Source organism: Manis pentadactyla, chromosome 8, assembly GCF_030020395.1.
Source record: "Manis pentadactyla isolate mManPen7 chromosome 8, mManPen7.hap1, whole genome shotgun sequence".
In the NCBI taxonomy this organism is placed as follows: Eukaryota; Metazoa; Chordata; class Mammalia; order Pholidota; family Manidae; genus Manis; species Manis pentadactyla.
In genome coordinates, this window is record NC_080026.1 from 97380829 (window position 1) to 97404881 (window position 24053).

The 24053-nt window shown below is 35.7% G+C and overlaps 1 protein-coding gene across 6 annotated transcripts in view; it reads left to right on the plus strand.

Annotated features, from left to right (window-relative positions):
- The first annotated feature begins 405 nt into the window (after window positions 1-405).
- Window positions 406-24053, plus strand: part of SAMD8 (sterile alpha motif domain containing 8) — a 43201-nt gene continuing 19553 nt past the window's right edge. For 4 of the 6 annotated variants that reach the window (XM_057506029.1, XM_057506032.1, XM_036928744.2 and 1 more), the window contains exons 1-2: window positions 406-628; window positions 23396-23988. In XM_057506029.1, the coding sequence (XP_057362012.1) occupies window positions 455-628; window positions 23396-23988 (767 nt within the window). In that variant the 5' untranslated portion in view covers window positions 406-454. Of the gene's footprint in view, window positions 629-1619; window positions 1681-23395; window positions 23989-24053 lie in introns of all 6 variants that reach the window. The other 2 variants (XM_057506031.1, XM_057506030.1) reach the window with 2 other exon arrangements.

A 24053-nucleotide genomic window follows, 5' to 3' on the forward strand; every position in this document is an offset into this window, starting at 1 on the left:
GTGTTGTAATTAACCTGTAAAGTTGGCATAAGGATTAAGTGGGATATTTATATGGTATTTGGCCTAGGGACTGTCAGAATAACGGGGCAATAAATGGTGACCATGATCACTAGGAACTGGCTCTTGAAGAGGAGCTAACTCCCTTCAAAGGATTAGGATAACTTCCTCTTCTCCCCAAACTCCATTTATTAATCCTATAAGCCCCGCCCCCTCCTCCCTAGGCCCTTCTTCCACTTTGGCTTTGTGCCTGACGCATGCGTCCTCGAGTTTCCTTGCTGCATTTCCCTTTGCGGCACTTCCCTCGCGCCCATCTTGAGTTCTGCGTCCCTTCCGGGTTCGGCCCCGCCCCCACCCTAGGGCTCCACCTCCCGCCCGCATGGCCCCGCCTTCCGAAGCAGTTCCGGTTCCGATGTGAGCAGCTGCGGGCGAGGAGGCTGAGACCAGGGCCGGAGTGATGCCTGCGCGCAGCCGCCACCGCCCCCGCCTCCACTCCGGCTCCCCTCCCCTGACTCCGCCCCCGCAGCCTGAGGAGCTGCACTCCCGCGAGGCCCGGAGGGCCCGGGGCTCCGACGGCGGGTCGGACGCCGACTCGGAGGTGGGTCCCGGGAGTCCGACTTGGACGGCGGAGGTGAGCTGAAGTTGCAGCCAGGGAGAGGTGGCTTGCGGGGCGCCTGCAGCCAAGGGTCGGTGGGGAGTCAAGGGTGGAGCTGGGGCCGCGGTGGACAGCGATCCGGAGGGTCCACGGGGGGCGGTTGAAGGAGCCTGGAGAGAGCTCTGGAATGGAATCCGAGGGAAATAGAGGTTGTGAAGTCGAGGGCCTGGATGGGGCTGACGGTGGGCGGAGGCTGAGGGCTAAAGCAGAGGGCGAGGGGCTGGGGGAGTGCGAGGCTGAGGGCGATGTGGCTCGGAGGTTGCTGAAAGCCGGGTAGTGAGGGTAGGAGAGCGGACGGGGTTCCGTGGTGGGACCGGAGGAAGAGATGCTGTGGGATTCGGCAGCGGGCTCGAGGGATCGGAGGAGCCGGACTGGGGCTGATGTCACCGCGTGGCGAGAGGGAGGAAACCCGGTTGGAACTGGCGAGGTAGCTGACCACAGTGAGGGCCGTGGTAGTGACTGGAAGGATTTAGGTTCGACTGGAAGAGGGAGGGGCTTTTGGATGGGAAGTCATCGGGCTTGAAGGGCCAGAAGTAGAGAAAAGGGGTCAAGAAACAAACGGAGACTCTGGGTACCTCATTTAGGGCTTTGATATTTTCACAGGTGCCTTTCAAGGCATGGAAGATCACTAGGGTAATATACCTGGATGGCGGGGCTTTCTCGTTTGTGGACAATGATTTCTTTCAAGAATCTGGGGTGGTGTTAAACATTGATTTGCCCAAAGGACTGAGGAAGTAGTGAAAAGGAAGTGGTTTGGAAAAGGTAGTGAAAGGAGTGAAAATAAAGATATTATTTGGATTTCTTCTAACAATAATAGTGTATTTCTTTCTTTTCCTTTGTATTTTATTCTTAAATTTAAGCTTATTTTAAATACGAGACAAGTTTAGGTCTTTAAAAGAGGATTTAATACATTACCTTTAAATGCTACAAAACTGGAAACAAGAATTTGGACACTTATATTTTACAGATACTCAGCATTGGTGGATTCCATCTTGACATCTTGAGTTGACACACATATTTACCACAAGGTAAAAATATGGCCAGTGCAGGTATCTGGGTTTAAAGGGTACATAAAACTATTTGTGAAATCACCACAGCTCAGGAGCCCACCACATCTTCTCCTCTTCTGTAACTCCAGGATTGGAGTTATCTCTTGAAAATTATAGGGGTACTTTTGACAGATTAGCAGGACCAATATTAATGTAATTTTGCAGATATTGTATGAATAATATTTTTAATCAAGTCATCTACAAAAACAGGAAAAGAGGCTGTTTGCAGTTGCCAGTTACAGAATTGGGGTAGGTGGGTATGCAGATGCTTTTTATAAAAGACAGTACCAAAACCGTAATTGTGCCAGAAAAATGATGATTGCACTATTTATATTCTCTTTAGTAGAAATAAGTTAATTTCCTTTTGTAATTGTTAAATTATAACATGGCTTCATGAAATCTTTGACTTTAGCTACATGTCTCATGTTGTTTCATAACTGTTACCTGATGGTAGGTTTTGCAAAGTTGTTGGGCTTTTCAAAATAAACTTTGAATCGAGTATTTTTATTCTAAATGGATATCTACTGTATAATCTTCAGTAGATGATAATTTATTGATTGCAGCAAGCTTTTAAATGAATTTAGGTATATAGACTAGACTGTATGGCATATCTTCAAATGCACAGTAGACTAGTAATTATTTCTTCAAAGAAGAGATGAATTATTAGCTTTGCTTTTTTTTTTAAATTTTTTTATTAAGGTATGATTGATATACACTCTTATGAAGGTTTCACATGAAAAAACAATGTGGTTACTACATTTATCCATATTATCAAGTCCCCACCCATACCCCAATACAGTCACTGTCCATCAGTGCAGCAAGTTGCCAGAGATCCACTATGTCCCTTCTCTGTGGTACACTATTCTCCCGTGATCCCCCACACCATGTGTACTAAACATAATACCCCTCAGTCCCCTTCTCCCTCCGTCCCCACCCACCCTCTCACACCCCTCCCCTTTGGTAACCACTAGTTCATTCTTGAAGTCTCTGAGTCCTCTGCCATTTTGTTCCTTCAGTTTTGCTTCATTGTTATACTCCACAAATGAGGGAAATAATTTGGCACTTGTCTTTCTCTGCCTGGCTTATTTCACTGAGAATAATGTTCTCCAGCTCCATCCATGTTGTTGCAAATGGTAGGATTTGTTTCTTTCTTAATGGCTGAATAGTATTCCATTGTATATATGTACCATATCTTTATCCATTCATCTACAGATGGACACTTAGGTTGCTTCCATATCTTGGCTATTGTTAAAAGTGCTGCGATAAACATAGGGGTGCATATGTCTTTTTGAATCTGAGAAGTTGCATTCTTTGGGTATATTTCAAGAAGTGGGATTCTGGGGTCAAATGGTATTTCTATTTTTAGTTTTTTGAGGAACCTCCATATTGCTTTCCACAACGGTTGAACTAGCTTACATTCCCATCAGCAGTGTAGGAATGAGGGTTCCTCTTTCTCCACATCCTCGCCAACATTTGTTGTTCTTAGTCTTTTCAATGCTGGCCATCCTTACTGGTGTGAGGTGATATCTCATTGTGGTTTTAATTTGCATTTCCCTGATGATTAGTGATGTGGCGCATCTTTTCATGTGTCTGTTGGCCATCTGAATTTCTTCTTTGGAGAATTGTCTCTTCATATCCTCCGCCCATTTGTTAATCGGGTTATTTGCTTTTTGGGTGTTGAGGTGTTTAAGTTCTTTATATATTTTGGATGTTAGCCCCTTGTCGGATGTCATTTACAAATATATTAGCTTTGCTTTTAGCTGTTGTCAAGATTAACTCCCTTTTCTTTAACTTAATACAAATAATCTTTCATTGAAGAAATTTACATAGTATTACCATTTTTAGTTTGTATTTGTTTGCCCTCACTGGACTGAGATCCTCTAGAGACCCTGTCTTCATACTTAGCTCTAAATAAAAGTCTTGGTATGTAAAATTTTGCTGAACTGTGTTGAAATATAAGAAAACTCTATTGAGGTTACATCTTAATGTTACTGCAAAATTAAACTGTTAGATGGAGTCGTATAATTAATATATTAGCATGCCTAATAGTTATTTTTTTTTGTTTACCTTTGACAGTTCTCATAGCCACTTAGTTTTCAAGAAAATCAGTTTTATGGTAGAGTAGTTTCTCTAAGGCAAGAAAATCTGTGTTGCTCTAGAAAAAGCCATCATGACTGCAATGGCAGTACAGACAGATACAGATAAATCAGTTTTGATTTCAGTAGCACTCTCTCCATGCTGCAAAGACTTACTCACATCACACAACTACTTGTAAACATTTTTATTTTGTTAATCATTAGGTCCTCAATACTTTTTTAAAACTTTGCCATAACCCATTTAGAGTCATTTTCATGGCTTTTTTGAAGATTGAAATTTGAACATTGTTTTTGGGAACTGTTAAATTGCAGATGTTCTAATAAATATTATTTATTGTGTCTTATAAGAATGACCATATTGCAACAACATGGATGGAGCTAGAGGGTATTATGCTCAGTGAAATAAGCCAGGCGGAGAAAGACAAGTATCAAATGATTTCACTCATCTGTGGAGTATAAGAACAAAGAAAAAACTGAAGTAACAAAACAGCAGCAGACTCACAGAACCCAAGAATAGACTAACAGTTACGAAGGGAAAGGGACTGGGAAGGGTGGGTGGGAAGGGAGGGATAAGTGGGAAAAAGGGACATTACGATTAGCACACATAATGCCGGGGATGGGGGCATGGGGAAGGCAGTACAACACAGAGAAGACAAGTAGTGACTCTATAACATCTTGCTATGATGAAGGACAGTGACTGTAATGGGGTATGTGGTAGGGACTTGATAATGGGGGGAGTCTAGTAACCATAATGTTGCTCATGTAATTGTACATTAATGATACCAAAAAAAAAAGTGACCATATTAACCAGCTATTCTTTCAAAATTCTTACCTCCAGGCATGATGTAATATATGATATTAATAGTAGGGAGTGCCTTACACACCATTAACCCTAACAGTGATTCTTACTTTAGGTCTTGTGGTTCTCTTGGCTTTGAGAAGTCAAGAAGTTAAGTAAAAATAGGAGAGCATGGGCCAGGCACACCTGGAAAACAATATTTACGTGCTGTCTCTGTCACTGTTAATTTACCATCTGAACATGTGGATATGGATTTGTGACAGACCTGTTGTGTGAATATTACTGTGTCCCCTCTTCCTCTGCATACAGCACCATCATCACTGAGTGGTATGCCTAACCTTCTAGCTGCATCTAGACTTCATGCTTCCGTATTGCAATGTTCTCTTACCGTACTACACACTGGGCCCTACCAATAATAAAATCGCTTTGGTACAGAATGTGACACAGTGTGAGCTCACCTTGGCTCTGACTTAGGATGGTAGAAACTAGGAAAGCTTGATTATAACGGTTTCACCCCAGCGTTTCACCAAAGAACAGTGTTTTATGATAGGTACCTCAAAAGGGTGTTTTGGAGGCATTGGTCTCTATTTGTATTTGTCTTAAATTTTTATTGTGGGTTTAATTTTGAATTGTGGTAGAGGACAGGAGAGGTAGTAATGTATCTATTATCTCAACCATTTTTCTCTTCTCTCAAAATTCTTGACAGGTAAGAAGTTCTAGTAGTAGGTGAGAACCATTAATTCTGCTAATTTCTTGTCTTCCTGTAAGTTAAAGTATATCATTGAGTTAGTGGAAATGCCTAGAGATTGGTTTTAGTTTGGGATTTTGAGACTAAATTAATTCAGTGCCAGTTTTGTCAATATAATTTTGGCAGGAAAGTCAGAGATTGCCAAAAGCATACATTAAATTTTTGATCCAAATCCAGTATATTTTCACAATATTATAATGGAGTTTGAAGTCTGGAGCCAGTTTCTCATTTTCCATTAAGTTGATCTGCTTTGGAAGTATAGCATATTTAAAAATAAAGATTTTACCAATCAATATGTCAAATGACTAGCCTGCCTGAATATTATCTTAGTGATTACAATAAAAATTAAGAGTTTTATATACTTGCTTCTTTACTGGTGTGCTCTGGCATGCAGCCAGGTCAGTAATCCTTAATCAGATTTACCACTAAATTTTGATCATTGTGTAAAACCTTTTACTATAACTGAGGATGTAAATTGTACATTGTTGTTTATTAGATTATTATTCATTGAACTAAGAACAGTTCTGGATGTGGTATAGAATTAGGTGCAGACTCAAAAACTGTCAATCATAATATAAGTTGGTCATGGGTATGGTAGCACAGCATGGAGAATATAGTCAGTGATTCTGTAACCTCTTCCTGTGTTGACACTAACCGCTCTACTGGGGGTGAGTATTTAATAAGACAGGTTCACTGTTGAACCACAGTGTTCTATACCTGAAATCAATATAAAATTGCGTATCAACGATACTCCAATTTAAAAAAAAAGGAATTAGTTGTAGTCTGATAGGTAATTTGGAGCCAGAAAGGGTTTATGTTTTTGTATGACAACTTCTTTTTCAATAGTACATCAGAGTGCATGCATGGCCTGGGCAGTAATAAATGTCCCAGAACTGAAGTGCATCCAAGGGAATGATGATGTAACTGAGAAGGCAATTTAATTTCTTCAAATATGCTGTCCCAAATTCTACTCATAGTAGAATTTCAGAAGTGGGACATAACAAAACAGTAGAAAAATCACTGCTAAAATTAAAAAAATGGATGATAGGAGTTGCTTCAGGGTCTTAGAACTGTTTTATAATCACAGCAGATTTCATAGATGTTTTGGAAACAATGCCCTGTACTTACTAGGAAAAAGAAAACTCTTTTGATAAAGAGAAAAGAATTTGATGTTGATGATAAAGAGAAAAATATTTTAATTTAGGATTAAAAATTTTAAATGGGATTTTTAAAAAGCTGCATCATCCTAAGTAAACAGTACAAACTGCAGAGCTTAATGTCCAAGTACCTTGTTCTCCTACATTATAAGTTAGGCCTTTTGGTTACTTTTATATTCTGGTTTATGAATCTGAAAGTTGGCGTAATTTGTCTCTATAGTGTACATATTAAATAAGCTTCATTAGGTAAAATTGGATTTAAGCTTATTTTAGTGTGAGTACAACTATAATTTATAATTGCCTTGGGAATATATTAACATTAACTTTATATAATTTTTTTAAGTCTTTTTTTTTGTCTTAGGTTATGGCTATTATTTTTTAGGCCTTACACATTATTTGGAAATGATAACCTTTTAAAATTTTTACTGTATATCAAATCAGTAACTTCCTAAATCAGCACATTTTGTATTTATGAATTAAATTTCATCAGTCATTCTAAATTCCTTTGAACATATGGTTTCCAAGGACTATATATTTTAAAGAGGACAATTGCTTTAGACATCTGTATTCCAGTATTTTAGAGCATTTTGTACACACACACACTCACACACAAAGTGAAACAAAAATCCAACATATTTAAATCACTACAGTCACCATCTGGAACCTAGACACTGGTTTTGTAAAACCCATAGAGAGTAAAGGTTTCATTTTGCTGCTATAGTCTTTGTATTCTTAAGATTGCATAGTGATAAACTAGAAGCCATTTTGGCCTCTTGCATTTTTGTATAATTAAGACCAATAAGATACTATCTTTCCATCTGTCACTTCAGAAAATTTTCCCAATTTTTTCCCAAATTTTTAAAGTGTAGAAGTACAATAATCAATTGGATCAACATATGACATACTTTTAAAACATGTTGAACGGTATGCTTCTGTTAAAATATTTTTTGTTAAATTTGATATTAAATATATATAAGATTATGTTGATGTGTAGATTCTGCATTCACTAACTGAAATCACTATTGTTATTCTGTTCTTTAGTTTGTGTTACTTGATTACATTGAAAGGTAATTCCACCTTGAGTATGATCTTTATAAGATTTAACAATTGTTTCCAAATACATTTATTTTGTATTAACCCAAAGATTTCAACAGTTAAGAGTGGGTTTGACTGTTAGTTAATAGCTGACTATTCTAATAATTTAATTTCAGGCTGAGGGAATCACCAGCAGAAATAATTGATGGCAATACTAGCTTACATTTACTGAGCAGTTCCTATTTACCAAGCATTATTACATGTATTATTCCATGTAGTCTTCATAACAAGTCCGTGGAGTAAGAACTAGTGTTCTCCTCATTTTATAGATTAAAAATAGTGAAGTCCAAAGAAGTAACAGATTCAAGATCACAAAGCTGTGTGAGTGGTAAATCCACAATTTGAACCTATGCAGTTTGATTCCAGAGCCAGCACTCTTAACTGTTATGCTTTCTGGGCTATCTGAAATTTATTTCACTCTTTATCCATAGTTTCTTCAGCTGTAAATTGAGGAATTGGACTAGATCTTTCAGGTCACTTCCAATTCTAACATTGTGAGAATTCTGTCATCTTGATTACAAAACATGGTGTATGTAATATTTCTGATTAGTTTCTGTTTGTAATAGCTTGATCTCTTAAAGTATAAAGGTTAAGTCATTTTCCAGAGTCACACTGCTTAATTGGTTATAGGGCTGGATCTGTAACCAGATGTTATCTTTGACTTGGTCTTGCTAGTTACCTCACTATTTCTAATCTTCTATTTAGTGTGTATAGGTTAATAATGGAATTTAATTGATTTCTCAATTTTCTATTCCTATTTGTGTGATATGCTCCAAATGTAAGAAACAATATTGTTTTCATTTTCTTAAGTTTTTCCTTCTGTTCATCAAGTAGTATGTGCTCATTGTATAAAATTCAGAAATCTAATGTAGAGTGAGTCCACTGGAGGAGTAACTGTTAATAGTTTGATATTTTAAGTATTTAAAAACATATACATATGCTACATGTGCTGTTTTTAGGACATTTTGCTCCTTTAAATTTTTTTAAGCTTTTTATTTTGAAATAAATATTCACAAGATAGTACAGAGAGTCCCATGTAACCTTTACTCAGTGTCCCTCAGTGATTACATCTTACACAATTATAGTACAGTATCAAGACCAGAAACTGACATTGGTTCAATGTGGGTACATAGTTGTGTGTCATTTTATCTTGAGTAGATTTGTGTAACCATTGCCACAATAAAGATAGAGAATTTATCCCATGATTAAGAAAATCTCCTTTGGGTTACCACCTGCAACTGTGTATCCATAGTTTATTAGTTTTTATTCATGATATGGCTAATATGGATGTACCAGTTTAACTCTTCATATAGTGTGGGATACTTTGTTTTTATATACATTTCATCTGTTACAAGTAATGAAACTAGGAATATTTTTGTACAGTTTTTGTGCACACATTAGTTTCATTTCTCTGGGATAAATGCCCAGGAGTACAATTGTTAGGTCGTATGGTAAATTCGGTTTTTTAAAAAATTGCCAAACTTTTCCAGAATGGCTTCAATTTTACCTTCCTACCAGCAATATGTGAGAGGTCCAGTTTCTCTGATCCCTTTGAGCATTATGTATTTTCATTATTTTAGCTGTTCTAACAGGTATGTATTGATACCTCTTTGTAGTCTTACATTTTGCTAGTGGCTAGCAGTGCTATACCTTTCATGTGCTTATCTGCCATTTATCCTTTTTGATGACATGCTTTGTCATGTATTTTGCCATTTTCTAATGAGAGTTTTGGCTTTTTACTGTTGAATTCTGGGAGTTATTAAAAAATTTTTTTTTTAGTTAAGGCATCATTGATACACAATCTTACAAAGATTTCACATAAACATTGTGGGAGTTCTTTATGTATTCTAGATATGAATCCTTCCTCAGGTATGTGATTTACCTAGAGAGTAACAGGGAAAAATAAGTCTACTCCATCTCCTGCAAGTAGAAGTCCATATATGCTGCTTTAAAAAATGTACCTACCAGAAAGTTTAAAGTGTGCAAACAGTGGCATCTTTTCGTCTGCTGTAGTATTTCCTTCTTGTGTCTCTACTTTTTAGAAACTTTTCCCCTCATTCAGTCTGGCTTTACTTTTCATCCAGTTTCAACCTTCACCATCTGTTTTACACTCTTAGAATTATCCATTCTAAAGTGCATTGATTATATCATCCCTTGTCTATAAAATATCCTTAACTTGACAATGAAAGGTTTCTACGATCTGGCTCCAGTTTATATTTTCAACTTTATATCTCATATTCCTCCTTAACAATGGTTCTCTCTATTGTTTTCTGTCTTCATACCTTTACTCATGTAGTTTTTTCTGGTAGTGTACTTTTATTTCTCCATCTCTATCCATAGTTTCACCCCTCCTCCAAAGCTCAGCTCAAATGTCACTTCCAAGAATCCTCTGATATCACCAACTGGAAATAACCTCTTTTCCAACTCCCTTAACTTTCTAGTTGTTTAACAAGTTAACATAAGTAACTGCTTTATTAGTGTTCTTTTGAGATTAGGAGAGCTAGTATATATGAAAAACTAGCAACTGTAATTCCTTTTACCTTCTTTTTTAATGCCTTTCTTCAGTATACCTTTCTAGATTGTAAAATCATTGAGGGCAAGATCAGATTCATCTAGGTAAATACCACATTGCCTAGTGTGATACCCTTCACATAGTATGTGTGCAGTGAATATTTAATAGGTAAAGAAACGTAATATGAGGGCATCATAAGACTGTCGGTATCCCCAATGCCTTAGTATCTGACATCTGTATGTAATAGATAGTAAATGTTTGAGATAAAGCAATGCAAAATTTATGATTCAAAAAGCCTTCGTCAGGAGGCAGTTCCATTGATGTAATCCTTATCTACTGTAACTGAAGGCCTTTGATAAAGGTCCTCTGCTGATAAGTAGAAAATATTTGCTGTTCATGAGATTCAATTCCTACAGAAGTACAAGAGCCCTCAGCTTGTGTAAGGCAGTGTGGTGTAGTAAAGAACATGGACTTTGATACACAGTTGCCTGGGTTGAAAACTTGTCTGTACTAGTTAGTAGTAGTAAGTTTAATTTAGGCAAGTTACTTAATTCATCTGTTTCAGTTATCTCACCTGTAAAATGAGAAAGATAATAATACTCACTTTATATGGTGCTTGTGAGGATTATTTGAGCATATAAGTAAAATTTAGGACACTTCCTGGTACTTTGTAGGTGCCTTGAGTGTTAACTAATTATTAGCCTTTTGTTACTTCCTGAAAATGCAGTGCAGAATTTAAGGAGTATGTGAGGTTGGATACACATTCTTAAAAGGGAACAACACAGCAGACATCAAGTATCTTCTTCCTGCACATCTTGTATTCCTACACCAGTGGGTATAGATTGGACAGCTGATAATCCTGTTAATCTCATTGTGCTCATCATGCCAAAAAAAAGTTAAATAAACAAGTCCTTGTGGGACTTTTTGGCTCAGAAAGGATTAACTAGTTCATACCAAGGAACAGTATGTACTTTTGTCTTCTTCCTTTGAAGGATACAATAACACGCTTTATTAGTTCTGGTTGAATATGCTGTCCTGTTTGGCACAGTTAACTCTTCATAAGTGATTTTGTCTTCATGGACAAATTAAAAACAGCTATTTAACATTTCCTATATTATTTTCAATCTTAAGTATGTTTTATCAATTTAACAAACCTCTAAACTTTTTCCAAGATTAACGTGGTTACGATTCTTTTTGCAATCTACTTTTGTATAAAACTTAAAGAATACATAGGGTATGGTTTCATTCATATAAAATATGGAAGCAAACAAAACTAAAAACTATATTTATGGGTACATCCTTAGGTAGTAAAACTGTTTAAAAAATGGAATTATCATAAATGTGCATTTATGGTTACCCTGGGGGGAAGAAAAGGGATTATATACAGGGATACTGGGTTGGTGTTCTGGTGGTGGTTGCAAAATTTAAGGGAATGAATATATTACAAGCCTGAAATGGAAAAATATCCTGTATCTGGCTATTTCTATTGCATTATTAATACGTGCATTTCCCTGGATTTGACACCTAAGTAGCACAGAGTTCCAGACATTGAGGAAAGTGTATTATAACTATCTGCAAAAGAATCTTTTAATGAAAGTTGATACTTTTATAATAAGCCCTAATTTACTCCATAATTCTTTTCTGTATTATAGATTACCTAAAAACCATCTGGGCTTCCTTCTAGTGTGCTTTTCTTATTCTGAATATACTTGATTTATCCTCTTTGGACTTCTTTAAAGTGAAAATGATTAGCTACTCTCATTTGACATTTTCAAATTTGAATTTATCATGTAGAAAGAGGAGTGTCATAGGGATAATAGAAAATGATTTATTGGTTCAGCCTTAGGTATATATTAGCTAAAGGTTAAAATAACACCAATGATGTTTTAAGAAACACCCCACGTACCATCTGAATAGTCAGTCACAGGAATCCTGATTGTTGGAGATCTGTATTAATTTTAGCCATGATCTTAACCCCTGACATAATGTTACAGTGGGTATGAGTAGAGGAAATAGTTAAACAATTAGGCAAATATAAAATATGGATCGATATATATATATATGGGTCAATCTATAAAAGAACTTCCCTGAACTCAACCCTTCTCCCTCCTTCCCCGGAAAGATGGTGCACTGTTCTAGCCTGAAGGGCACTAAAGAGAATTGGTAATCAATGCAGCTCATGAACCTAAATTGAATCCTGAGTTTTGGGGGGAAAATAGATATAAAGTACATTCTTGGAAAAATTGGGAGTGATAGTATAATTTTCTTAGGTGTGTTAATGAGTATTATATAGGAAGTTGTCATTGTTATTAGAAGATGTGTGCTGAAGTATTGTAATATCTTAATGTCTTCACATCAGAGGTTTAGCAATATGTGTGTGTGGATTAAATAAGATTGAACAGATAAAGTGTTCAGAATAGTACCTGAACATTCAATAGTATTTATGTGGCTGCTGCTATTGTTATTGTATTTATCTCATTATCTGTTACTTTGAAGAGAGCTTGGAAATCTGAACAGGTGTAAAATATAAAACAGGTCCAGGTGGGCAGAGCCCCCAAAGCAAGTAAGCAAAAATGAGGGGTGATGACGATGCCATGATATTACTTGTGAAGTCACCCCCATGGTGTCTGACCTGGAGTAGGTGGTATAAATGTTGCCTGCTATTAGCCCTTTCTATCCTTCCTCATTTTTACAGATAAGGGTATTGATGTTCTAGAAATTTGTGATTTAAAATTATCTAAAACATTAATATAGGTGTTGAAATTAAGCTCCAAGAATTTTGACCATTAATTCAGGGCTCTCCACCACATCATAATGCTTTTCCATGGAGCTCAAGGTTGACAATAAAATTATTAAGTCCTATCACTGATTTATAGATTTTTAAATATTTAAGACACATTTTTTTAGCATTCTTACCACATTTTGAAGACTCATTTATTTCTTTATTCTTATAATTATTAGAAATATATAACTTACGGATTGATTTGATCAGTTACTTATAATAATGAAAGTTCTGTTTTCTGGGTCTTAGATTTTGGTATTATACACAGACTCTAAACAGTTATTTTTAATACAAAATAAATACAGTTTTTTCTTAATATTGTGTATCAGCAGTCAACCCTAGAGGGTAATATTTCTTTTTCAGGAGTTCTGTGTATATGTTTAATTATATTTTATTCACTTGTATCATGTTGTTCATAATATAACAGAGATAATAGCTCAACATAAAAATCAACATACAGTGGATGAAATAAGATGTGTGCAAACACACTTCAAAGATTAATGTTACTCAAGCCTGAAGTACAAGAACAGAATTAGTTGGGTGGTCTGATGTAATAACTTTGAAACCCTCACTATGTATCAAAATCACTTGGGGAGCTATTTAAAAAATAAAGCTCCTATCCCCTTAGAGATTCCAATTCAGTTGTCCTAGGGTGGGGTATGGTATTGGTACAGGCATGTTTTCTTTGAATTTCAGTTTATTCTTATGTGTCACCAGGGTTGAAAAACACTGTATATATAGTTTCTTTAGAGTACAGGCAAAGAAGGAATCGAAGATAACTAGCTTTTTATATCCTGGCACTGTCTAGGAGAGAGAGAGAGAAACTGGAAGGTGAACAGCTGTTTCTAGCATTCTCTGTGTGGTGCAGACATTAAATTAGGCCTCATAAGAGTTTGGATTAAATTTTGCTTAAGATCTTCTGCTTTTCTTTGCTCTGATTATTTACTTTACAAGTAACATCCTGATTATTAAATCAGCCTACTAGATCCTTCAAAATTGTAAGAGTGTGTCTAAGAAAAGGTACATAGGCATTCTTTCTAGACACTTAAGTTTCTAGTTTATTCATCATCATTCTACTTTATTCATCAGTACCTTGTGAATTTGTGCTTAGTCCCCCATGGTTTGATCAACTCTGAGGTACTGATAAGATCAAATTTTAAACTTTCAAGGCTGGTTGCTAGATCTGATTCCTTGTGAATTTATCAGATTAGTGACCAGGGGTTATCTCTTGGCAGTTAGACATTCTAAATTTGTTGATATAAAATTGAAGCCCTGCAGGATTTGAAATAAAATTTTGTAATTAAAAGTGATTAAGTAAAAGGAAATTTTTATTTCTAAAAAGGGTATACTCTTAAGAATGAAATAACCAGTCTAAGGGCAGGGGGATGTTTTTTGTTTTGTTTTTAATGATTCTGTTTGGAAGGGCATTAGGGAATTGAGTTACTAAGTTATTTTGATTGCCACTTGCTTTTTGCACATTCATTTAATAATGCTTATTGAGAACTTATGTACTAATCATACAGGCTTTAGTAATGTTCTTAGTAATCCCTACTATACTCTAACAATAATAACAAAATAACAAAAATAATCTAACAAATAAGAACCCACTAAGCTCTCCAGATGCCCTAAGTGCTAGATACTTTTTTTTCTGTTAGGTACATTCTTATTTTCCCTTCCCTCCACCTTTTTAACTAGAAGTTTGTTAAGTGTCTACTTTCTTATTCTTGATACTGTTGAACCTACTTAATAGGTGAAATGGCCAGATCAGAGCTTTTGTTTGTTTGAATTATTAATGGGACATTTCACTATTCAAGTCTTTTTTCACTAACACAGTGTGATTGGGAAAAAAATAGTTGTACATCTTATTGGAATAAAATATTCATTCCCAAAGTAATGCAAGAGTGTGTGTGTGTGTGTGTGTGTGTGTGTGTGTGTGTGTGTGTGTGTATTTAATGAGAAGAGTACATAAAGCCATAGCTTAATTAATTTCCTAGGAAATTAAAGGAAACAACAAAGTTACTTTGCCTTACCTAGACTTGAACCAGAATGTGGACCTTATGAGTGAGCTTCAAGCCTTTAACTTTGGATAATTCACTTGCTTTGAAAGATGACCACTTGTAAAAACCGAAGGGCCTCTAATGGTGTATTCAGTCAAGGTTCAGTTGCAAGAGATAGAAACTACTCCAGGCTGTGGGCTGGGCTGCTAGGAATGACTTCCAAAACAACATTTGAACTGGCATGCCAGAGAAGTGCTACCTTTGCTACACTCAGCAAAGGTATTAGGGGATTAGAAGGCCAGCATGGAAATACTAGTTTCCATCTCAGCAACAAAAAAAACACCAAACAATGCCATTCAAAAATGGGCATAGGACTTGAATAGACATTTCTCTAGAGAAGATACACAGATGTCCAGTAGGCACATGAAAAAATGCTCAACTTCACCGATCACTATGGAAGTCAAATCAAAACCACTGTGAGATACCACTTCACACCCATTAGGATTCTGTTATTAAAAACAAAATAACAAATGTTGTCAAGGATGTGGAAAAATTAGAACACTTCTGATTCCTTGCTGCCAGGAATGTAAAGTAGTGCAGCTGCTTTGAAAAAATGGCATGGCAATTCCTGAAAATGTTAAACAGAATTACCAAGTGACCCAGCAATTTTCATCTCTAGGCATATACCTAAAAAAGTAAAAGCAGGACAACAGAAATTCTGACACTTGCTACAACATGGATTAACCTTGAAGACATTATGCTAAAGCAAGTAATCCAGACACAAAAGGACAAATATTGTATGAATTCACTTATATGAGGTTCCTAGAGCAGCCAAATTTATAGAGACAGAAAAAGTTGAACAGTGGTTGCCAGCATCTGGGGGAAAGGAACAATGGGGAGTTACTGCTTAATAAATATGGAGCGTCAGTTTGAGAAGATGAAAAAGTTCTGGAGACAGATGGTGGTAATGGTTGCAACATTGTGAATGTACTTAATTCCATTGAACCGTACACTTAAAAATTGTTAAAATAAGTAAATTTTCTGTTATGTGTAGCTTAACACACACACACAAACAGTATATCATTACATCTGTGATGTGGGTATTAAAAAACCAGTAGTGCTGCTCTACACCTGTAGCTGCTTCCTGACAAAGGTAGTGACTGAAAAGTAGAGAATCACACACACACACACACACACACGTTTACTTAGTCTTTCTTGTACATAGCCAAAACTTCAGGAAAGTGGCCTCTACTTCACTTTCTGCTTTCCACATCTCACATCTGCCCATCTAGTTGGCTGGATTTTTAGCTTTCAACCTCTAGAGTGGCCGAAAACAGGGAGATTGAAAAACTGCTAAGTGACAATTCATTTTGTCATGGACACTGAATCAGTGGTGATTCATAGATAGTAATGCTCCTTTTAGTCATTTGTGGTCAGATTGTCCTGCAGGTGGTCAGTCACAGGTAGGGTGGGACAAAACAAATAGCTTCAAAACAGAATAGGGAAAGAGATTGTTGAGTCATCACCTCCCTTTGCAGTTGTGGGCTGATTGTGCTTAGCTCATTAGACCCAACATACAGTATTTGCAGTTTTAATATGGTAGAAGACAACTGAGTTATTTATATTATTGTGAAGAGATTTGGGTCACTCTAATGGGATGCATTAAAGGCTCACTGATTAAAGAATAGCAGTGCTCCTGTTAAGAAATACCAGATTTAAAGTTCTTATTTTTATGATAAGCTTTTTTCATTTTGTTAAGTATGGAGATAAGAACATTTTAGAAAATATACTGAGCTCTTTTGCTCTCAGATTGCCAAAATCTCTAATTAGTGAACTAAATTTGGAGAGAAAAATAAATTTGTTGGTAAATAAAAGAGTTGATGTGCTGAAAATTGCATTTTTAAAAAATACTTTTCAAAAATTTCTAGCCGGTATCCACCCAAAAGATAAGATATCATTTGTTCCGCTTTGTACAGAACAATCAGCTGCTTTATCCATTAATCTATGACTTGGAACTAAGTTTGACTAATGCCTTTTGGATAGTAAGATTCTGCAGGCGTAGACTGTTCTTTCAGTGCCTTGATAATACAATATTGACCTTTGATAATTAAGAAATTTCTTAATTGCTCATGATTTCAGAATAAACTTCTTTTAATTTTTATCTCAAAGTGAAATGTTTTCTTTGTACATACTAATTAACATTTTTGGACAAGTACCAAGCTTTTCATGCAGTGCTTTTTTTTTTTTTTTTGACAGACAACGGCTGCAGCCCTGATATGGCGCAGCACCTTTATTTTTATTTATTTATTTATTTATTTATTTTGGTATCATTAATCTACAATTACATGAAGAATATTATGTTTACTAGGCTCCTCCCTTCACCAGATCCCCCCCACATACCCCTTCACAGACACTGTCCATCAGCGTAGTAAGATGCTGTAAAATCACTACTTGTCCTCTCTGTGTTGTAGCGCCCGCCCTGTACCCCCTCCACATTATACATTGCATGCAGTGCTTTTTAATGTGGATCAAGCTTTAATGACATATCTGGAAGTTAGTGTCTAAGTAACACTTCAGGTTCTCTGATCTCGAAAATGTAGCCTAGGGCACTGCAGTACTATTTGTAATAGTAATAGAATTATGAACAATGGGAGATAGATAAAATACTGTATAGCCATACAACGGAATGTCTTTTTAAAAAAATAATTAATAAATTAACAGGATTCATATAATAATGGCAAGTGAAATAATACAGAATTATCTATGGTATGATTTCTCTTTTTAGAAAATTCTGTGTGTGAGATAAATTACAAGCAATAGTTCTTTGGGAGTAATTTTTAAATTATATTTAAAATGTTCTTCAATGAATGTGTTGCTCTTAGGTATTTTGGTCTTTATTGTAGAAATGCATTTCTATAAAGAATTCAAACAATGCAGAAATTTTCAGACTAAAAACCATAAAAGTCCTTCAGCCCCCTACCTAGACAAATGAAGTCCAATTTATCAATTTGTTCTTTTATGGATTTTGCTTTTCATGTCATATCTAAGAAATCTTTACCTATCCTAAGATCAGAAAGATTTTCTCCTAGGATTTCTTCTAGTTTTCTAGTTTTAGGTTTTACATTAGTACTATGATCTATTTTGAGTTAATTTTTATTTGTGGGAGATATGGATTGATGTTTTTTACACATGGATATCCATTTGTCCAGTGCCATTTGATGAATAGACTATTTTTTATCTACTGAATTGCATTTGCACATTTGTAGAAAATCAGATATCTGTATATATGTAGGTCTATTTCTGGATTCTGTACTCTTCCATTGGTTTATCTTTACCAATACCATTTTGTCTCGATTAGGTAATGTGATAGAATTCTAAAATGACCTCCAATGACCTTTGTATAATGGGTGGGACCTGTAAATATGGTGCACTATCACTCTGTTTTATGGCACAGTTGACTAAGAAAGGGAATTTATCTTCAGTGGACCTGACTGAATCAGGTAAGCCTAAAAGGACTGGGCTTTTCCTGGAGAAAGATATTCCAAGCACAAGGGGGATTCAATACAGGAGAAGCTGCTGGTTTTCAGAATAAGAGTAATTCTTGCAGTAGCAAGAAATTTGGGTGGCCACTAAGCTTATGGTAATTTGTTACACAGCAGTAGAAAACAAATACTATATGATAAAATAACTTTAAGATAAGTCTTGAAATCAGCTGTTTACTTTCATTCTTTTTTAAAGTTGTTTTGATTACTCTGGGTCTTTTGCATTTCCATATGAACTTTTGAAATAAATTTACCAATATTTACAAAAAAGCTGGGATTTTTTAATTGGAATTGCATTGAATCTATAGATTCAACTTTGATAAGAATTTACATCTTAACAGTATTGATTCTTCTGTCACTATCTAGATTTTTTCATTTCTCTTAGCAGTGCTTTATAGTTTTTAGTGTACAAGTCTTTCCCATATTTGGTCAGATTTATCCTTGAGTATTCCATATTTTCCAATGCTATTATAAATGGCATTTTATAAATTACAACTTTTATTTGTTGCTAGTATATAGAAATACAATTTATTTTTGTGTATTGATCTTATATCTAGCTTTTTTGCACAACAAGCTTAGTAGTTCAAATATCTTTGTGTATGTGTAGATTACAGTGGATTTTATATATAAATGATCAGATTGTCTGCAAATACTGTTTTATTTCTTACTTTTTAATCTCTATACCCCTTATTTCTTCTTTGTCACCTTACTCTATCAGCCAGAACATCCAGTATTTTATAGAAATGGTGAGAGTGTATCTTTTTGCCTTGCTCCTGATGTAGGGAAAAGCATTTAGCCTTTCATCATTAAGTATGATGTTAGCTATAGGTTTTTCAAAGATGCCCTTTATCAAAGTTGATGAAGTTTCTCTCTATTCCTGGTGTGCTGAGAGTTTTTATCAGGAATGACTATTGGAATTTTCCTACTTGTTTGCATGCTTGGTAATCTTTGATTAAATGCCAGCCATTGTGAATTTTGCCTCTTGAGTACTGAGTATTTTGAATTCCTGTTAATATTCTTGAGCTTTGTTGTGGGATGTAGTTAAATTACTTGAAAACAATTAGACCCTTTTGGGTCTTGTTTTAAAGATTTATTTGGCTAGACCAGAGACATATTTTGTCTAGGGCAGGGTTTCTCAGTATCAGGTCTATGACAATGGGGTCAGATAATTCTTTGAGGGGTTGTCCTATGCACTGTAGAGTACTTAACAGCATCCTTAGCTTCTGCTCTTTAGATGACCCTCCCTAGCTGTGACAATCAAAAATGTTTCCAGAAATTGCCAGTTTTGGGGGTGAGGGGGAAATTGCCTCTACTTGAAAGCTACTACTTTAGGGTTAATTTTGCCTTACTGATATGGCAAGATCTACCCAATTCTTCATGAATTGTGAGATTTTTTTTTTTTCAGTCTGACTGTTTGGGTTAGGTACTTTTTTTGGTCTTATGCGAGTACTGGGTACTGTTCCCTCTAATCCTTCTGGGTGGTTATTTTTTCATCTTGTTTGGTTTCCTCATATATAAATGCACTGATAAGCATTCAGCTGCATATTCAAGGGAAACCCTCCACAGATCACTGGAGTTCTGTCTTAGTCCATTTGGGCTGCTGTAACAAAACTACCAGAGACTGGAAGGCTTAAACAACACATATTCATTTCTCATCGTTCTGGAGGCTGAAGAGTCCAAGATCAAAGTGCTATCACACTTAGTGTCTGGTGAGGGCTCACTTCATGGTTTATATATAGTTGTCTTCCAGCTCTGTCTTCACAAAGTTGGAAGGGGTAAAAGAACTCCCTGTAGTATCTCTTATAAGGGCATTAATCCCATGCATGAGGTCTTGCTGCCCCTCAAGACCTAATCATCTCCTAATACCATCCCACTGGTGGGGTTAGAATTTCAACATATGAATTGTGTGTGGGTGGGGGGAACCACAAACATTCAGTCTATAACTATAACAAGTTCTGTGTCAGTGCATCTTTCTTCTGTCCAGTATTTCATCCCATAAACACATAAACACTAGCCACAATCTCCTCAGATTCTCAGCTCCATGTCTTCAATTCAGCAAGCCTTCCAGGCCTCACCCCATTTCTGTCCTGGTGTACTCTTGGTGGGGAAATTCTCAAGGCATTAATCTGGGGCAGCAGGGCTTACCTTATTTCCTTTTTTTCAGGAAACTCCTTTTTTTGTCTAATGCCCAATGTCTTGAAATTGTTTTTTTTCCCCATGTATTTTGTCTATTGTTTGGCTTTTTTCATTGGGGAGGGTAAATCTGGTCCCTCTTATTACATTTTGTTCAGAAGCAAAAGTCCCTTTTAACTGATAATTGATTCATATTAATTATTGGTTAAAGCTAAAAGTTTTGCTTAAACATTTGCCAACCTAAATTTCTTCATTTTGTGGAGTTGTATGAAACCTATACCTGTCATATTCTTTGTTCAAAGTCTCCTGTACCCTATAGGTCCTACGTCACAACATGACATTTTTTATATTTTTAAAGCAATTTTACATCTTTCCATTTACCTCTTTAATGGGTGTTTTCACAGTGTTAGTAAATATGGACCTCTAACTGTATGTAATAGTATACAGTTAAACAGCATGCCCTGACCTGATGAAGCACAGCAATGGAATGTGTCATGTTTTTAGGGCATTGTCAGAGAAGACTCAGAGACTTCCAGGAGGCTTCGTTTATAATAACTCATATTTTCTAGCAGCTGAAATATCAGTATCAAAACCTGTTTGTTAGCCCAGTTGAGGGTCTGAAGAACTGATGGTATAAGGTAAGAAAAAAAATTCATGAAAGATCAGATCACTTTGAACAGTGTATGAGACAAAGCTGTAGTGAAGAATAATGCTACAAGGATGGGAGTGACTTGGAGCCCGTTGGTGGTAAGCTGTTAGAGAAAGGAGAAATGTAGCAGAATAGAAATAAAATTACAGAAGAAATCTGGTCTTGTTTTATATGACATGAGATTCTTAAGTTTGCTTCATCATAACTGCTGCAGAGTTTGTAGCATGTGCTTGTTGGATATTCAAGGATGAAGTAATTTATTCAGAGCATACGTTGGGGAAAAGAGAAGTATGTAGTGGGTAGGATGAAACTATCTGGCTATGTATATAAACTAAAACATTGCAAAACCATATTTTAGTGGAATTTTTAATATATAATAAGTGATATAAAATGATACACATCTGTGTATAAATTCCATGTGTTAAGGGAGTAAATCATAATTCCTTGGCCTTTGAGATACCAGTGGTATATACTATAGCTGAAAAGAAGAGTTAAGATTTTTTGTAACTCTACAATATGTAAGAATTAGCCTTTTAAAACATACACATTCCTTATAAATGGATATGCTGTTAATTTTCTAAGACTGAAAAGCTATTGTGGATTGATAATATTAAAAGCTCTGTTTGGAAACAAATGTGACATGGCTTCTAAAAATTAGAATTGCTTTTTAGTAATTAAGAAATAAATATTTAATGAGTGTATTTCTTGTTTGTGAATATTTTTGAAGGTGTAAGTGGTGCTCATGTAGTTAAGTGGTTGTCTTTTTCAAGTGATTCTAAGTATGCATAGCAAGAATTTGCGTGGATAGGGGAAGAATGCGCAGCAGTAGCAACTTTTTACTTTCCTCTGCATATGGAAACATAGAAGGTTTTTCATAGACAAAAAAATGCATGTTATGAGGGAATGATAAATAATAAAATCAGAAATTATTACATCTGGAAGGAGAGGAAGAGGATATTATCAGGGACAGACATTCACTTGCATTAGTGTTTTGCTTTGCTTTTCAAAGCAAAGTTTAAAAATATGGTTTAACATATGTAAAGTATAGATCATAAGAGTGCAGCCTGGTGAATTTTCACAAAGTGAACATACCTGTATAACTAATACCCAGATTAAGAAACAGAACATTTGTATTGGAACTGTTTTGATGTTTTTATCAAGCTAAGTAGTGGGCTCATGGATGTTTTTGGTATCATTCTTTATTCTTTTTTATTGTCAAGGTTTAAAGTTTGCCTACTGTTGTTTTTAAAAAACCATCTCAGAAGGAAATAGGGTCTTTAAATATCTGGAAAATGTCAGAAAACCACAGGCTTTAGTAGTTAAAAAAAGTACTTTAGAGAAATCAGTTTTTTATGAAAATCTAAAAAGAACATGAACAGAGCTGTGTGGGATCAAAGTAGTAAAATTATTAGTATTTTTTGAAATAGTACGTGATTGTCTTTCATAATTGCAGTATAGAGTTTGGGTCCTCAAATTTATGGGCACGTTGAAATGACAATTTTCTTTAAAAATTTTTATCATTAAAATCTCAATGATAGTTGAAGGAAATTCTTAGTTCCTTCTTAGATCTATAGTGGAATATTCTAGATATAGAGAACTGAGCTATTAAGACATTTGTATCTAGTTTAAAGGCTTTATTATATCTGTTACAGAAACCATTATTTGTATAGTAGATAGAAATGTGCTTTATCTAAAGGTTTTCCTGAAATTAGTTATCTATATGCTTTTGTGGCCTTTTTTTTTCCTTTTTGGAAGAGGGGGAGATACTCCATAAACATGAAGATTTCTAAAATTTGACTTATTTTTACATATGACAAATCTTTCTATGTATCTCATTTTGTGAGAAGTATTAAAATGGGCTTTTTCTCAATTGTTCTCAACAGTAGGCTTTTTCTAATTAAGTTATGGCTACTATGGTGTGGGAAAGCCATTAATAAAATATTTTATTAAAATATTGGTCACTTCTTCTGCTATTGGGATTATATGCATAAAATTATTAGAATGTTAATCTATTGAAAACCACTTATTATTAAATAATTTTTGTTCCTTTGACTCTCTTCTGGAACCAAATAGGGCAGAGTCAGTAAATTACAGTTTCTGGTGTGTTTACATGTATTTGGTCTTCAAAGGAGTTGTCAGGAGACATAAAAGTTTTTGTTTCATTTTCCTGTTTTCCATTGACAGGCAGTGGAGGAGGAAATGGCAGGTCCTAATCAGCTCTGCATTCGCCGCTGGACTACCAGGCATGTAGCTGTTTGGCTGAAGGATGAAGGTTTTTTTGAGTATGTGGACATTTTATGCAATAAGCACCGACTTGATGGAATCACGTTGCTAACATTGACTGAATATGATCTCCGGTCACCTCCTCTGGAAATCAAAGTCTTAGGGGATATTAAAAGGTTAATGCTGTCAGTCCGAAAATTGCAGAAAATACACATTGATGTTTTAGAAGAGATGGGATACAACAGTGACAGCCCCATGGGTTCCATGACCCCTTTCTTCAGTGCTCTTCAAAGTGCAGAGTGGCTCTGTAATGGAGAGCCTTCACATGACTGTGATGGACCCATCACTGATTTGAATTCTGATCAGTACCAGTACATGAATGGTAAAAACAAACATTCTGTTCGAAGATTGGACCCAGAGTACTGGAAGACCATACTGAGTTGTATATATGTTTTTATAGTATTTGGTTTCACATCTTTCATCATGGTTATAGTCCACGAGCGAGTACCTGACATGCAGACCTACCCACCACTCCCAGATATATTCTTAGACAGGTAAGTCTTGTTTCTAGTTGGCCAGGTTTGTAGAAGGTTGCTATAGTAGCAATGATAGTAATATA